Raw genomic sequence first — 16788 nt, forward strand, 5'->3', positions numbered from 1 at the left:
CTCTTCCTTTCCCCATTCCCGAAGTCCGCCCCGCATTTGAGCTTCCAACCAAATGACACGCATGAAAAATCGTCGCATCCGACAGTCGGAGTAGAGGAGTTACGGAGATATCCCCCAAGAAGATAGCCTCCAACCATAGACGAATTGAAAGGTTGTATTCCCTGCCTTCTCGTAGATACATATATCCACCAGGATCAGCAATACCCCATTGCCCCAATTCCAATTCCCCCCGCATCTTCCCATTCGATACCTCACGATACCCTCACCGTTCAATCTCCTCGCCTCTTCTTTCTTTGATACCCCCACACAAAGCCCCACAATGTCCGCCTCCCACAACCCCTCCGCCGACCGCAGTGCGGCCCCTCAGCCCGCCGGTGCCGACCAAGCTCTCGAGACCTTTAAGGCCACTCTCAGCGACCCTTTCACCAACAATGTAATCAACGCCATGTCTCCCGAGACGCCCGAGCGGGCACGCGTTGTCCTGACCTCTCTGATCCGCCACCTGCACTCCTTCGCACGTGACGTGCAGCTCCTCTCGCCAGAATGGATGCTGGGAGTCAACACTCTCAACCGCGCCGGGCAGATGTCGGACGACAAGCGCAACGAGGGAGTTCTCGTTTCGGACGTTCTCGGTCTCGAGGCGCTGGTCGACCAGATCACGCAGGAGTCCATGTCGAAGATGACGGTGGATGCGCTCAAGCCCGCCACGCTGTCGTGCATTCTCGGCCCGTTCTTCCGCGAGGACGCCCCCAAGTACGAGAACGGCGCCGACATCGTGCAGAAGCACGGTGAGGATGATCCCACCACCTTCATGGACGGCCACATCTATGATCTGGCTGGCAACCCCGTCGAGGGCGCTGAGATCGACCTGTGGCATACCAACCCCAACGGATTGTACGAGCAGCAGGACCCCGACCAGCCCGAGTACAACAACCGTGGAAAGTTCTTCACCGACAAGAACGGCTACTACTCGCTCAAGTGCCTGTGCCCCACCAGTTACCCCATCCCTTACGACGGTCCTGCCGGTGACATGTTGAAGCTCATGGGAAGACAGTGAGTTCCCCTCCGCATCCTCCACCAGTGAAACAACCACTAACGCTTCGCCACCAGCCCGATGAGACCCGCGCACATCCACATCATGGTGCGCAAGGCCGGCTACGCGCCTCTGACCACTCAGATCTACGACAGCCGCGACCCCTACACTCTCGACGACTCCGTCTTCGCCGTCAAGGACAGCCTGGTTGTACACTTCGTCGACAGCAAGCGGGACGACGTCAAGTACGAGCTGACATACGACATCCACCTTTCCCAGGCCCACAACGAGTAGAGTAGAGAAAGTACGCGATTTTTGATTTTGGTCTTGGTTTTGATCTTTGGAATCTGCTTTGCATGGTGTGCCTGCCTGTCTTGTGGTGTTTTCTGTTTTCTGTTTTTGGGGGTCAATTTTGCTGCGAAACCACCGTGCGGTGGTGGGGATTCGCTTGTAGTGTAACATGTACCTACATAATGGGCGTTAAATAAGTATTCGGTAGTCTGTAATTATGGTACAGAATCTACAGATATAATGTCCAGCTTCCTCTCCCGAGGCGTGATCGAAGGTATTGCACAACGTGAAAAGTCCTGGATACCTTCACCAATTGTTCCTCGAAGGGCACGAGCACACTCACCACAAGACACTCGTGCTTACGAGTGGTGATTCTTGGTAACTCCTGAAATGCCCACCTCTTGTAGGATCATGTTAATCACGGACACTCACTGGGGTCTCTTGCTCCGAAAACCAGGCTTGTGGTAATGGACACACACTATCACTCGGAAAATCCCCTCGAAGGCTGGCAGGAAAGGTCGCCATAGTATAGACTGTATCATTAGAGGTCAAAAGGTCAATGCGGATTCTACTATAGGTACCTATTGGAGCTGCCCGTGACAACATGGCCGAAGTTTCAGCGGCGTTGGAGTCTGGAGACTCGAGAGGCTAGGTATTCACATCACCGTGGTGGCGACACCGAAAGGAAAACTTACCATTCCTGGCGGAGTAAACAAACTGCTGAATACACTGACCCTCGACCTCTTGCGTATAGTTATCTGGGTGCATATCTGTTACCTGCCTGAGTTGCCATTGACACTGCTACCTAGTGCTATTCACACACGCTCGCTCGCTTTCGATATCGTCCCACTCTACATGCAGCCTTGGAAGTTGGAGCTGTAGCACGGGCTAGCTGGCTAGCTGGCTGGCTGGTTGTTCAGCGTCTATTGTTCTCGCCTCATCTCGAGCGGCTATTCACACTCCACCGTGTATGACTAGTAGGAGCCGAAGAACCGGATGAGCCCGACGAGCCTGACGGTTAGAACTAAATGAGTCTGGCTAGAGTCGGTGGGACGGAATCATTCGCACTCGCACTTGAGAAGCCGAGAAGTTGAGATCCCGTGCCCTCACGTGCACCACGACCAGACCCAGTGCAAGTTACTCGGTGCGATTTAACTACTCCCGATACTGATATCTAACGTCTGCTCACTCGTATGAGGTATGTAGTCTGGAATTGTAGGCAGACGGTCGTCAAACGGAAGGGGTCCATCCAAGATTCCAAGCTTCGAGAGCTCCGAGCATCTATTCGAGCTGGACAGCTACCTACTAGGTATTCAGAAGTCGACCTCAAGGGCTCAACCACCAGTTTCAATAAACCTGCATCCCCGGATTCACAGCTAGGCATTCACTGCTATCCACGTTCGGCGTCCCATCCACCGAGCCACGTCGTCCCACCCACCGGGCCACCCCATCCCACGCCGTCCCACCCTGCCACCCCCCGTCCCCGTTCCCGTCCGGTTCGCCCCCCGTCCAGTTCCGTCCAGTTCCGTCCCAGCTTGAGCCCTCCGCCACCCCGCCGCAGTCTCTCTCAGCAGTCCAGCTTTCAGCGCTCACCCAAGAGTCAAGCAGCCAGCCATGTGCGGCTGCGAGCACGCTATGTGCGCTACATGTGGCGTTATGTGGCGCCATGCGAGTAGAGTAGAGGTATATACGCTCGCTCACTCGCACCGAGAAGTTAGAACAGCCGGAAGGTGAGGGGGTGGGGGGTGGGGGTGGGGGTGAACGGGTGAGTTCCCGGAGTTGCCGGGGTTCCTGGAGTTCCTGGATTCCCGGAGTTGCTATTGACATTGGCATTGTCATTGGTATTGATCCTATTGATCCCACTGGCATTGATCGCATTGACCACTCCGTGGCGCGCGTGAATGTACATACAAGGTACGCAGGTACTCAACCCCCTTGCCATGGCGAGGCCCAGGGAGTGGACTTCCTCCCCAGCTCCGCTTTCGTTGCTCGCTGCTCGTTACTCATTGCTGGCTTGGAACTCGACCGTTTGGCGAATCGCGAGTAAGGCTGGATGGCTGTTGGTAGAGACGAGTAGAGTAGAGTAGTACCAGACCTCATGGACGGAATGAACATATCATACAAATACCAAAACTGCCCACCTCAACCTCAATCGTGCTCCAAAACTGCAACTGATACAACTTCCACCATGTTACCTATACCATACGCCCACCAGTCTCCAGTCTCCATTTCCGGCCCTCGTTCTCGTTCCCGCTCACACAGCTTCACATGCACACCTCAATCCCCCCTCCGTTTGCTTTTCCTTTTCCTTGTCCTCCTCGCTCGCTCGCTTCCCCCCGTCTGCCTCCGTCTGCCGCTTCCTTCCCGCTGTCACCCTCCATCCCCAGCCCCTCCCGCTGTCACAGTATCACCCGCCCGCATTCGGCCTCCCGTCCCCTCCCGTTCCCAGTCCACAGATTCACCTTCACCTTCACATTCACATGTGTCCATCTTGGCTTTCGCTTGGTTTCTTTTCTTTATGTTTTGTTTTATTCTTTCCTAAGTATTTTCCCATCCCCCCCCTTTCGCCCCCCAGGCCCATCCCCTCAGGCCCCACCTCGCCCTTTCTTTACAATACTCTCTCGCTATCACTCCTATCACTCCTATCACTCCTATCACTCCTATCACTCCATATTTCAATATCTCAATATCTCAACCCGCCCAAACCCCCTAAGCCAAGCCAAGCCAACCAGTAAAAAAGAAAGAAGAAAGAAAAAAGAAGAAAGAAAGAAAGAAAGAAAGAAAGAAAGAAAGAAAGAAAGAAAGAAAGAAAGAAAGAAAGAAAGAAAGAAAGAAAGAAAGAAGAAAAAGTACAAAAAAACGAAAAAAATATTGTAGAGTGACGGATGGACAGGACAAAGTACAAGGCCGAGTGTTATATAACGAAACAACGCAAACTCAGCAGAAAACACAGCAGCAGCAGCAACAGAAGAAACAACACACTAAACGCCACGCCTCGAAAACGGCAAACAGAAAACAGAAAACAGAAAAAAAGCAACACCGCTCCATAAATGCCCCCCATAATAAGAAAACAACAAAAAAAACACAAAACAAAAAGAAAACAAACGTTAAGAAACGAGTTATAGTTAGCGACTGCTGTTGCGTGTTACGTCTTCACCAAGATCTTTTTAAACTTCTTCCCCAAGTCTCCATGGTGGCCGCCTCCAACTTTATGCGAGGAGGCAGTATCGAATCCTGTGCTGCGCAGTGCACCGTCATCCTTGCTGAGTCGGACGCCGCGGGCGATGAGCGCACGCTCTTCGGCAAAGACGTTGCGGCGCTCCTGCCGGCGCTCATCGATGGTTTCTTGGCTGAGGTGGCCGAAGCCGTTGCGGCGACGGTAGCAGGCTTCGATCAGCGCGCCGGCATCGATCAGCCGTCGCGGAATCGTCTGCACCACTTGGAAGATCTCCATCGGGTCGTTGACGGCTTTGATCTGGGGCTCGCCGGTTTTGAACACCGTCAGGGCGATGCGGAAGAGCGTTTTCGAACCCTCGCTGTGGTGAGATTAGCATCAAACGAGTAGCTCGATGGAGTGTTCCTTGTACTTACTACCAGAGACAATCCCAGACGCGAAGGATGGACTCGATAGGTAGGCTTCCGATAAAGCCGCTCATGAACCACGATGAAGTGCACAGTGTGACTGGTGGAAGTGCAGTACCATTAAGCTCTACCTCACTACCGTCCAATCCTCCACCAATCTTCTGCCAGATGTGTGGTAAACTATCTCGGACGCTCGTCATGAGTACCTGTTTTATTCTGCGTTAGAGGGGTCCCCACTAATTCGGAGCGACGCAAGGGAACGGCTTACCCATTGATCCACACTACTCCCCTCCAAGTTCATCTCGTGAGTTCCTGGCAGATGCGTCTGGGTCATGATAAACAACATCCAGAAAGCCTTCTCTTCCGGCATAAACAACAGCAGCAACCCGGCCAGAAAGTTCAGACTCTGGCAGTACCCAATCCTCGGTACATGTATAGCAAACGCACCCAACACCCTTCTAAGTTTTTGCACCATAGGCGTCTCGAATTGCTTCTCCAGCATCTTGGACATCCGCGTCCCGGGAGGAGGATCGGGCTTATATTTGATATTGTCGGGGAATGTGCGGTGAAGATCTCGCTCGATCAGCTCCGCATCGGGCGCAATCGACCCCTTCTTAACCAGACTATCGTATACCCCCACATTCTTGCTGAGATACTTCTGACCCCCCGCATACCAGAACCAGGCTGCGCCTCTCCATTCCGGAGGTATACCTTTGCGCACATATCGTTTTATTTTGGCCGACTTGGGTGGAAACCTAACTGGCCCCTCTTCTCCGGGCGTCAACCCGGATTCCCGCAACAGCTGATCCCATTTCTTCCGTCGCCTCTCCAGCGTCTCGTTGTACCGCCCCTCCCATTCTTCGTACTCCGCTAGCGAAATGTATTGGCTCTGCTTCTTGAATCTATCGCACACCCATTCGCCGTCAGTAACATGCTCGATGGATGGATGTCAGCCCTAGGGGGGGGGGGGGGGGGGGGGGGGGGGGAGGGGGGGGGGGGGTCCTACCCGTATCGATCTCTGGGTTCTATAGGCGGGAGCGGTGGATCTGCGATAGCTTCTGGTATTGGGTCTTGTGGCTGTTCTGGCATATCCGGTGATGTGGTGTCGACCCCTTCGTCCATTTCGCCGTTCTCGTTCGGTACGGAGCTGAGAACCATCTCCTCGACCAGATCCGGCGGAGCACCAACGTCGGGACCGTCCTCGATCGACGGAGCTGGCGATTTGCGCCGGAGCACCTCGTCGGCTCGCGGTGCGCCTAGTGATTCCCCCTGTGCCTGCCTCAGTATCTCCTCCTCCAGTCGCTCTTCCTGATCCGAGTGTCGCGACCGCGTTTCCGGGGATGCCTCGCCTCCGAGAACGGAATCCCCCTTCATCCTATAGCTACACTCGGAATAGCTGCCGTGCGGGGAATTTCGTCCTCCGCCGAGCACCGAGTCGCCCTTGCTCCGCCGATGCTCAGATTCCATCCCGGAGGTGTACATGTCGTCATCCGTGTCGGAACCGTACATCCCTATCGCCTCGTCCACCGTCATCGCGTGGCTGTCTTCGGTCGGTGCTTCGGACGCAGTGGTGAAGCCGCTCGATCGATTCATGTCGGAAGCTGAGAGCGCCGAGCGGAAGGATGTTCGAATCTCGTCGGCATTGTTGAAGGGACCAAACGAGCTGTGCGGGGAGTTGTATGCGCTACTGTTTGCCGAGAAGGGGGGTTGCGGTGGGTAGGGGTGGGTTCGTGGGGGTTCGCGCTGTTGGGGTCGTTGGCGGTTTTCGTAGAGGTCAGGTGCGCCGTTCGCGGGGATTACATGGGGACCGCGTGGGTGGTTGCGCGGTAGTTGTGGTGGTTGCGGTGCCGGATGCGATCCCGTGGTAAACCCCCGTTCCCTGGCTATGTTGTTGAAAGCGAGAGGCATCTTGAGGCCCGGGGGAGGTATCGGCCGGCCCTGCGCCATCTGGTGAGGATGCTGACGTACATCGTTCCGACTGCCTGGCCTGCTCCCCGGCCTGCTCCCGGGTCTGTGGCCACCGCCACTTATTATCCGTTTTCCAGACGAAGGTCGTGGTGGAGCTCCGACAATCATCCCCCTCTCGATGCTCTTCTGTCGTATCAGCCTGTTTCCGCCGTGCGCGACAGGTGGCACCTGTCTCCCATCCCAAACTTTGTAGCTGTTAGAGCTGCCACGTTCGCGGGAATGTGATCGGGCTGGCGGTCTCGTGCCTGGGCCGCCGCGTAGCGTCTGGCCTAACTCTGGAACTGAGGACATCCGCCTCACGCCGGCGTACCGATTGACTTGCGGTGGTCGATTCGCTGGTTTGTTTGAGGGATGCGACGGATGCGACGGGTGGGGGTTGGGGTGCGAGGATGGCAGGTAGAAAGTGGTGTCGTCCTCGTCGTCGTCGGAGCGGTACGGGGGAGGGGGAGGGTGCGGCGATGTAGGAGGGGCGACGCCGTTCGGAGGTGGAGGAGGTTGGTGGTTGGTATTATTGATGTGGTTTGGGGGGGTGTCGAGCGGGTGTTGTCGCGGAGGGGAGGGATGTGGGAGGTGGTATTGACGTTGTTGCTGCGGTTGCTGCGGCGGCAACTGCCGTACTACTCCTTCATCTAATGAGTGCCCTGTCGACCTTGGGTCTATATTCGACGCGGTAGTCATGGTGGATCAAAGCCGAGATGCTCGAGTCTCGGGGGCTGGACGGTACTGTGTTCGGGAGACAACAACGCCAGCTCGCCGTTTCCACACGGGGGATAGAAGTAAACGAGTAATATGGGCGAACCAGTTGTTGTAGCAGCAGGACGGCAAATGTATCCAGCACTGCAGTCGGAATAGATGAAGGTGTGTTGAACGTATGTACACTGGTATGAAGAAGGAGAAGAAGAAGAAGAAGAAGAAGAGTACCGGAATGGGCGTGGTTCCTGTTCGAGGACAGATCAAAGCGGGAAGCAATAATTAATATCAGAGACCCTGTAGCAGGTACGGGGGGGGGGGGGGGTGGCAGTTGTAGTAGCAGCAGTAGTAGTAATGGTAATGGTAATGGTAGTAGTAATGTAGTAATGATGGTAGGCAAGTAAGGGTTGGTGGTACTAATAACGGCTGGCGTTGTTAGGAGGTAGATTGGGGGCGAGGGGCGAGGGGGAAGTGGTAGCGAGAACGAAAGAGAGGTCGAGGATCGGATTTGTTTGTTTGCTTCTTCTTCCTCTTCTTCTTCTTGGTCTTCTTCTTCTTGGTCTTCTTCTTCTTGGTCTTCTTCTTCTTGGTCTTCTTCTTCTCCTTCTTCCTCTATGGTATCTCCCTTCGAGGAGGTATTCCTCGTATTGTTTGGTCTTTGGACAGCTAGGTAGTGTTCTCCAGACAAGCTCGAGAATAAGAAAGATGGCGGTTACGCAGAAGTCTAGAATAAGAATGGAATGTGCAAAATGCGGTGTGCAGAAGCAGGCAGGCACGCAGACAGGCAAGCAGTCAGGCAACAAGCAATCCCCACGGCAGCGGCAGCAAGCAAGCAGCAGCAAGCAGCGTGCAGGTAGCCGACAAGTTCGTCTCGGTAAACCCGTAATCCCGCAGCGGATCAGCGTCGTCGTGTTGCGTGGTATGATGGCATCGGGGACGATAATCGACTGGGGGGCGAGACGTGCCGAACAAACAAACGAACGGGCGAGCGAACGGATTCGGTTGAGGAATAAGTTGAGCGAGAAGGCGAATGAGCGTGGTGATGGTTAATGGCTGAGGTGAGGTTGGCGGTTAGTGATGCAGGTGGTGGTGGTAGTGGTGGCAGTGGTGGTATGCAGTGGTGGTACGCAGTGGCGATGGTGGTGGTGGTGGTGGTGGTGGTGGTAAACTCACGGGAAACATGAACATGAACAGGAACAGGAACAGGAACAGGAACAGGAACAGGAACAGGAACAGGAATAGGAACAGGAAGGAAAGAGGAGAGAGAGAACACACAGACAAGCCGACCGAGCAGCCAATTCGAGGCACGCTGCACTGCACACGGTGGTAGTTACTGCGCTGCACTGCGCTGCACGCACGCACCGCACAGCACCGCACTGACAGAGCAAAGAGGAGGGAAGAGGACGAGCTCATCACGCTCTCTCTTTCGCTCGCTCGCTCGCCGCACCGCTTCCTTTTCCTTTAGCCCCCTCCCAATCCCTTCTCCCAATCCCCCCGAAGCCCACCCGCCGGCTCAAAGCAGTCAAGCCGGCGAGACGAGACAGCAGGACAGCGACAAGCTGAGATTCGCATTGCTTGCTCTAGCCGAAGAAGGAGATGTTCGGTATGGACCAGCGCTTCGTTTCTGCAGCGGGCTGGTTTGGTTTTTGGTTGGTTGGGTTGGGTTGGGTTTAGAGCGGGATGCAGTTAGCGGCTGGTGCTGGTGCTGGTGGTCGGAATGGCGAGGAGGGACTTGGATATCGGCGTAGAATTGGCCAAGCAAAACTACGGCTTCGATATGGGATCGGTGCGAGAGGAGGGAGGAGAGTTACCATCTCATCTGCTTCCCGACAGTCCTTACTAGCATGATACTCCCCTATGAATGTATCCTCCTCGCGATCCATCCACTCGCTCTGGCCCGAGTAGAGCGGAGCAGAGCATATGGCCGGACATTCGACCACGATACTCTCTACTGCACCACGAACGTCCGGCACCTCGTTACGGATTCCGTTTCTCCCGTCTTCAGGCGTGAGTTCGGCATTTCGATGTTTTCTCGCCATCCCCTCCCCCCGTCCGTCCCCCCTCCCCGTCCACCCATCCCCCGTCCCTCCCCTCACCCCCGTAGACCCATCGACGGCTCCCATGGTACAGATCGGGCTAAGATCCGCCACCACCGCTATACACCGCTACCACCTCGCTGCGGCAGCTTGGCAGATCCGAAACGGGATCCGAGGACATTGATCCCCAGGACCCCAGGACCCCAGGACCCCAGGACCCCAGGGGAGGGGAGGGAGGGACTCGTTTTTTTTTCTTTCGTCTTTTTTTTTTCGGACTTTCTCTTCGGACTTTCTCTTCGGACTTTCTTTTTCTCTTTGACGCATGGTGAGCATGAGCGTGAGTGTTTTTTCTCTACCGGACTTGCTGTGTAATATGTCTGATAAAAGTAATCTTCCGGATTGAATTGAATGCCCGTGGAGCCTATTATGGGTCCGGAAAAAGTACTAGTAAATAAGAGGGTTTGCTCTATATACATTCGATGTGATGTGATCGTGTGTGGTGTGGTGCGTCCGCTCCGCCGGGATTTTCAGATGCTCTTCTCTTCGCTGCTCTGCTCTGTGAGAGATAGAGAGAGAGCAGATATCCGCGTGACGTCTACATACCCTACGATGCTCTGATGCACCGTGTAGCGTCGTCGTAGGTGGTTATCCGGCTTATTTACGGCCCATACAGTAGTTACACCTCCAGTCCGTCGGAGCGTGCTGCGCGCATGAAGACGCATTTGCATCACGTATTTGCATCTCACCTCGTATCTTCCGAGTCTCATCAAGTCTCAAGTCTCAAGTTGTTTGCAGTGCAACCACGGCCGGGTTTGTTCCCCCACCCCGCCTCGCCGCGAGCTCAAGCGCCCGCGTCTATGTACGGTAAGTTCTACGTACCTCGCCGCTCGCGGGACCCGTCCCGCCCGCCTGCATTGCCGCTCGATGCTCGATGCTCGATGCTTGATTCTCGGCCGGATGGGCGGGTGACGGGTGACGGGTCGGTCCGTCTGACTCGGTCTGTCCGTCCGTATATATGCTCGGTTTCTGTAGTTACAGCTTCCTGGCGGATACTCTATCACCCACTACCCACGTCTGTGGCGACTTTGATAAGGGGGTCTGCCCTCGAGATCTGGACCTCGCACAGGGCGATGAACCTCTCGACTCACCTTAAAACTCAAGAGTCGAGAGGATCCGAGCTCAACGCCCAACGCCCATGAGCAATGAGGCGGCTGCCAAGTGTTTGGTGCAAGTTTCTCGATGTAGAGTGTGTATCAGCGCCGCCGCCACCACCACCAACTTCCAAGAGACGCACCACCGCCACGAACTACTTCCAAGAGACGCAAGACGCACGACACAGGAGGAATGGGACGATCCGCTCCGCTCCCGTAGAGTACCCGCAGAGTACCCGCAGAGCCAAACACGGATGAGCGGTTGAACGGATTCGTTTCGACCGTCGCTTCGGCCGTCGCTTCCGAGGTTTGAAATGTGCGGAAGCGGAGGCGGAAGCGGAAGCGGAAACACGGCTGCGGAACCTTCTACGAAACCTGTGGCGAAATCGGAACCCAAAGACGGCTCCGAATGTAGACACCCTATGTAATGCTTCTACTGCGCTTCCATCCGTGGTCTATGTAGGTACCGATACCCTCTTCCCTTTCTACGAGCATGCCCCCCAGTGCCTGCTCAGTGCCCGCGTACCCGCGTACCTGCGTACCTGCGTACCTGCGTACCTGCCTACTCCTAGCCCTCCGCTGAGCACTCTAGCCACGTTGCCGGGACCGTTCACGTCGTAAAATTAATCTATATATTCCATGTATTCTATCCCATGTATCCCATGTATTCTACCTATTCCATCTTGGTGTTCCATGTATTCTACACCCCCACCGGGCCCACCCCAGTCATCCAGCCAGCCAGCCAGCCAGTCAGTCAGTCCAGTCAGTCGACCGTCCAGGTGCCGTATGTAGGTAGCAAAAAAAATCCTCAAGCAGAGAAATTGCAATTTGCATCTTTACGTACCTGCGTACCTATTCTACCTGCGCACCTGCGTACCTGCGTATGTAGAGTGCCTCCCTCCCCCGGTCCCCGGTCCCTTCCCGGTCACAAATCTACACACACACACGGAGAGGAGCCTGGAGGAATGAGGAAAGGGCGTGGAAAGCGATTTTCCTGCCTGCCTGCCTGCTGGACTAGAAATGGGAAGCGACGGCTTACGTCCGAAGCCTGCTGGGTGGTCCGCCTCTTCCTCCTATCATGTGGACCGCACGGCGTATAGGCCGCATAGGCAGACTCGGCTCCTCTCGTCTCGTTTCGTTTCCTCTCGTATCTCTCCGTATCTACCTAGAGTACTGTAACTACTCTACAGCCGCACGCAAACAAACCTCTCATACCTCTATCACATCCTCTACATATTATGTATGCTAGATACCAAATCATCCAAACCATCCAAAAACCACCCCCCCCCCCCGTAATGCACTGCACAACTGCGCATGTACAACCACCGTCAATTTCTTCCCGCATCACGCATCACGTCACGCATCACGAATCACGCAAGCACCTCCACACCCCCTCCCCCTCCCCCTGCAGCGCGGCTCTGCTCTGCTTGTGTTGGGAAACGATAAACACACACACGCACACACTCCTGTGGCTGCCTATTTGCGGTTCTCTGCAGGTGCCAGGAAGGGAAGCGGAGGTGGTGCCGGCACCGGCAGCGACAAAGATAGCCGTATGTACGCAGAGCCTTCCGAGTGTTTATCCCGATGGCACGGCTGGCCGGCGAGTTTGAGAGTTTGAGAGTGCTCCACAAACGTATCATACGAGTCAAGTCTCACGTCGCCTTCGACTGCGCATGCTCACTGTTCAGTTTTCAGGCATCCCGCACACCGGAGACTCTGGAGCCTGGAGAACCCTGTGTATGAGATTCGACTCGGTTCCTGTGACGGCCACGGCCCACCCTGCCCTGCAACCACAACCTCATGACCGTCATCGCCATCGCCATCGCCATCGCCGTAGGTGACCATCGGCCATGAATCATGATCCATCCCCTGACAACTGTGCACACGAATTCAGGAGAAATCCAGGAGAATGAATCAACCGCGTTGCATTCCATCTTCTAGCTAGCCCGCCCACAGGTATAGGTATTCGACCAGAACAAGATAACCTTTGTAGACAAGCACGAATTTCAGGCAAAATCCGCGAAAATTTTTCACCTTGCTGCAGCAAAGAAAAGAAAAAGAAAAAAATAAACCATAAATCGAAGATGGAAAAGGGCTAAAGGAAAACGGAGGAGGAAAAAAAAGAATAAGAGGAAAAGAAAAAGAAAGAAACCGTTATCGTCGCCCAACCGTAATTTTATTTCCGCGTGATGGTGTTGTGTATTTCAAACCTCTAAAAGAGAGCTCTGACGTCAGTTATCCTGGATCACGTTAGAAAGCAGGAAGCCGTTGGGGAGGGGGGGACGCTGGAAAAAGAATCCGGCCAGGAAAATTGCGATCAACACATCGCATCGACCCGAACAAGGCATGCTCACATGGAAAAACACGCCGCCTCGGACTTTCCTCCTCGCGAGCCTGCCGGAACGGGGGGGGTGTACGGACTACTTCGCGTATTGCTTCGTCCAGTCTTTTGCCGTCTTCTCGAAGCTCGCCTTGCGGTTCTTGTACTCGTCGGCGATGGCGTTTTCGACGGCATCGTCACTAAACCCTGTTAGCCGATGCCCACGTTGTTCTCGCAGAACAGAACAACGGATGAACAACGCATGACGTGACGTACGGATTCGGCTCCAGCATCAGGCCCCGCGCCATCTCCAGCACTGCTGCGATCTTGCAGCTGGGCTTCCACTGGTCACTACGGAGTATACCAAGACACATGCTGCCCTTGTCGTCGTTCGAGACGTTGGGATGGTAGATCTTGGTCTGGAACGAGAGAATCGGAGGCTTGAACGGGTAGTTTTCGGGAAGCGTGAGGAGGAGCTTGAAGGTTCCGCCCTATATACATAGCATGTCAGCAAGGCTTCCCCAGCGCGCGGGGGAGGTGGGAGGGAGGAATGACGAACAGCGTATGGCGAACCCTGCGGCCCGGTGAGCTGGATGTGCCATTTAAACATGTCACTGTCAATCGGCGAGATGCTGATGCCATCCAGCGGGTTCGACGAGATCTCGGCGTACTCCTGTGGGTTTGTCAGTATGTGACCGCCACCACCGCGCCGACATAGCCGGGCAAGCAAAGGAAGGGCGGACGTACGCGAGAGATGCGTTTCTGGGCGTTGGCCATGCTGTCGGAGCGGTCTGGAGGTGTCGGTATACGGGAGGTTGTGGTTTGGTTTGAAGAGCTTTCGTAGGTGGTTCAGCCCCGCGATGATGCTGTTTGGTGGTGGGAAGTGGGGCGGCCTGACCTTAGCTCGAAGGGGACGGGAGCTTAGGCGGCTTGGCCCGAGACATGGATCTTGCATGCATGAGCTGGAGCCCCACGATACACAGAGCACTTTGTCACCATAACTACAGCAGACAGCAGACGGAAGACACTCGATGTCACTCACCTGGCGCCGTTGAGGGTTTCTCCTTTGATCGTACTCGTATCCGGCCCGAGGCCGTTGGAGGTTTGTGATTGAGAGCTTCCATGGTGGATTCTGATCAATAAGTGACTAAAATACACCTACTCGTACATGGATGGATTATTTAAAGGCAACTGGAAGATTCCCAATAGTCCCAAAGAACCCATTCACAAGTAGTACCTAGCAAAGGAACACCGAGTGTGTTAAGCGCTAGTTCTTGATTCTCGCCTTGAGCTGGGATACATCACCTTTGGTACATGTGTACTTGTATTCCTTCCTTTCATCGGTCATCTTAATGGTGCAGAATCTCTTTGAACAAAGTCTGAAGCTATATGGCATCGACTGATATCTATCCCCTAGACGCCGCGGGTAGATTTACCAATCCGCCGAACCTGTCCACAAGAGCATCTTGCTCGCCGACGGGACACATCATAGGCAGAAGGTTAGTTAGTCGCCAAGCGAGCTGCGTCAACCGGTGTATACGCACCGCGGCAGTCAAGCGCCGTTCCTCTGGCACATGTCCTAGAAACAAGCAGCACTCATTCGAGATAGCCAGTCTGGGCTGCCACCGGAAGATCAATGTGGCCACCAAATTTGGCTGTATTTCGCTGCCTTACCGTACCGTACTGCTATCTACCTCAAAATTTAAATCCAAATCCACGTTCCCCGAGCAACGCCAATCACGAATTAAAAGAGACCTCGCCCCACATCCACATCTCCCCACGGACCTTCGCACGCATCCCTCCCTCCCTCCATCCCCCCTCCCGCGATTTCGTGACATGAAACCGCACCCGCCCCCTGTCTTTCGTTTGCCTCGTTTTGTTTCGTCGCAATTACATATGTACGACGATATTTGCCTCCTTCTAGCTGTTCCGGATGAGGCTCGAGCGTAAAAGAAAGGGAAAGAAAAGAAAAGAAAAAAAAAGGAATTGGGGGTTTCTGTGTGAAGAAGAGTGGGGGTTTTTTCTTTTTCAATTTAAAGTTTTTTCATTTTTTTTTCATTGGCGATCTCGCAATCGAATCGAATCGAGAGTTGCTCTCGCTATTGATTCCGATTTATGTAAAAGCGCGCGCGGGGGGAAGGGGGACGGGGAAGGGGGGAGCATGCACATGGTCTGCGAAGAAGAGAGCGCGCGCACGAGTGATCGGTCTCGTGTCAAGAGTCAGGACTCTTCAACCATCGCGAGGCTGCTACGAGGTACATACGTACTCAATACTCAATCTTGTACCCAGAGGCGAGGCTGGCGACCTTCCCAACACGAAAAGCGAAAGGAACCTTCGCGAAATTCCATGAGTTCCTTCTGGAAGGTTGCCAGCATCCCTCATCCCTCATCCCCGACACCGGAGTAAGATCTCCCATGGGCCTGGAACCGGATGAATTACTCTAGCCTCTAGGCCCGCGGCGGCGGTGGTGGGCCGGGCACGGCTACGGAGCGACTTCCAGAAGAGTGGTGGTGGTGGACTACGGATGAGAAAGAAGGGCATCCAGCCGGGGGGAGAGAAAGCTTTGGCCATCCGCGCGCCTTCAAAGTGGACGGACATCTGAGATTACACTTGTGTATTGTGCACTAGGTACTACCGGTATACCAATTGCTTGCTCGCACACACGCGATCAAAATCCCTTTGTGTACGGGCTGCAACTGTTCGCACCACGGCGCAAGTTAAATCCAAGACGAGAAGGGCTACATAGGGACTGGTGAGCTCCGTATGGTCATTAAACGCTGGTAATGGCAACCGCGAATTGGGCGACTCTGCGTATACCGGCGTCCGCAATCTGACACGCTCTCCAACGACTGGTTTACGTGGGTTCGGTACACCGGGGAAGCTTTGAAGGCTTATCCTGATCGAGAAACGACCTTATTAGAGTATACTCATGATTGATTCATCTGGGTTGTATGGCATAGGACTCGTGGGCTATGGAAAAAATCATGAAAAACTACCGTGTATCAGCCTGGTCAGGGCAGTTCTCGTCAACACCTAAAGAGGCTATGGGATCGTCGTGATATGATTTATGGGATTCCATCATGCAAGATGAGTAACAGGGAAGGGGAGGGTTGGGTCCCACCAGTTTGTCGTTATAGGAGGTTATAGTGGCGCTTGTCTTAGAGGATGTTGAAGCAGGAAGAAGGAAAGAATGGGGTTCTATGATGGTTGTTTCAAACGATGAGGTTTAAGCACGCTTATCATCCGATCGGTGGGGAATTCTACAATCGTTGTCCTGTTCAACTCTGTGAGATCCCTCTCTTTACTAGTAAATTCAGTGAAACCTGACCGAATATCTTGCGTATAAATAAAAGAATTCCAGTAATCAATACCTATCCTCCCAACGATTTATATCCACTCATCCTCACATCCGCGTCTTTGTTTGCGTCTGACCTCCCAGTCCCAACCATCACCCCAAAAAGCTCTCCAGGACCATCCCACTCCTTCCAGTCCCTCCGGAACTCCTCTCCCTCACTCGTCATTACGCCCCCGCACGGCAGCCTCTGTAGAAGTACCTCACTTACCGCCCACTCCTTGGCGCAGTCGTAATGTACCCAGCACCCACAGTCGCCCAGGACGACGCCGAAGATCAGGTTGATGACTTTTCTGGAGCAGACAAGGCCGTGAAGAATGCAGGAGCATGGAATGATGGGTGTGCGCTGGAAGATGCGCCGGCT

General features: G+C 54.4%; 3 protein-coding genes across 3 annotated transcripts; 1 reads left to right on the top strand and 2 right to left on the bottom strand.

Annotated features, from left to right (window-relative positions):
• Nucleotides 1–319: 319 nt before the first annotated feature.
• On the top strand, nucleotides 320–1327 carry BZA05DRAFT_335292 (Intradiol ring-cleavage dioxygenase; the record flags this gene model as incomplete). Its single annotated transcript, XM_051480758.1, has 2 exons — nucleotides 320–1053; nucleotides 1111–1327. 2 exons carry the CDS (start codon nucleotides 320–322, stop codon nucleotides 1325–1327), a joined length of 951 nt encoding a protein of 316 aa, XP_051340674.1.
• A 3142-nt stretch (nucleotides 1328–4469) lies between these two features.
• On the bottom strand, nucleotides 4470–5995 carry BZA05DRAFT_335370 (rab-GTPase-TBC domain-containing protein; the record flags this gene model as incomplete). Its single annotated transcript, XM_051480764.1, has 4 exons — nucleotides 4470–4860; nucleotides 4916–5112; nucleotides 5175–5808; nucleotides 5913–5995. The coding sequence occupies 4 exons, from the start codon at nucleotides 5993–5995 to the stop codon at nucleotides 4470–4472; spliced, it is 1305 nt and encodes a 434-aa protein (XP_051340675.1).
• A 6900-nt stretch (nucleotides 5996–12895) lies between these two features.
• On the bottom strand, nucleotides 12896–14282 carry BZA05DRAFT_259621 (ubiquitin-conjugating enzyme/RWD-like protein). The gene is made up of 5 exons (XM_051480111.1): nucleotides 14114–14282; nucleotides 13819–14019; nucleotides 13631–13744; nucleotides 13348–13562; nucleotides 12896–13271 (listed from the first exon to the last, which is right to left on the bottom strand). The coding sequence occupies exons 2-5, from the start codon at nucleotides 13846–13848 to the stop codon at nucleotides 13172–13174; spliced, it is 459 nt and encodes a 152-aa protein (XP_051340676.1). The 5' UTR covers nucleotides 13849–14019; nucleotides 14114–14282; the 3' UTR covers nucleotides 12896–13171.
• Nucleotides 14283–16788: the final 2506 nt, after the last annotated feature.

Source organism: Tricharina praecox, assembly GCF_024521635.1.
Source record: "Tricharina praecox strain CBS 144465 chromosome Unknown BZA05scaffold_8, whole genome shotgun sequence".
Taxonomy (NCBI): domain Eukaryota; kingdom Fungi; phylum Ascomycota; class Pezizomycetes; order Pezizales; family Pyronemataceae; genus Tricharina; species Tricharina praecox.

Bases quoted from the DNA above. Each gene is read 5' to 3' on its own strand.
- BZA05DRAFT_259621 (XM_051480111.1), bottom strand. From the start codon at position 13,848: ATGGCCAACGCCCAGAAACGCATCTCTCGC. The intron at 13,745-13,818 runs GTACGTCCGCCC...ACAAACCCACAG, and splicing joins CCCAGAAACGCATCTCTCGC to GAGTACGCCGAGATCTCGTC. The intron at 13,272-13,347 runs GTACGTCACGTC...AACAGGGTTTAG, and splicing joins CTGATGCTGGAGCCGAATCC to TGACGATGCCGTCGAAAACG.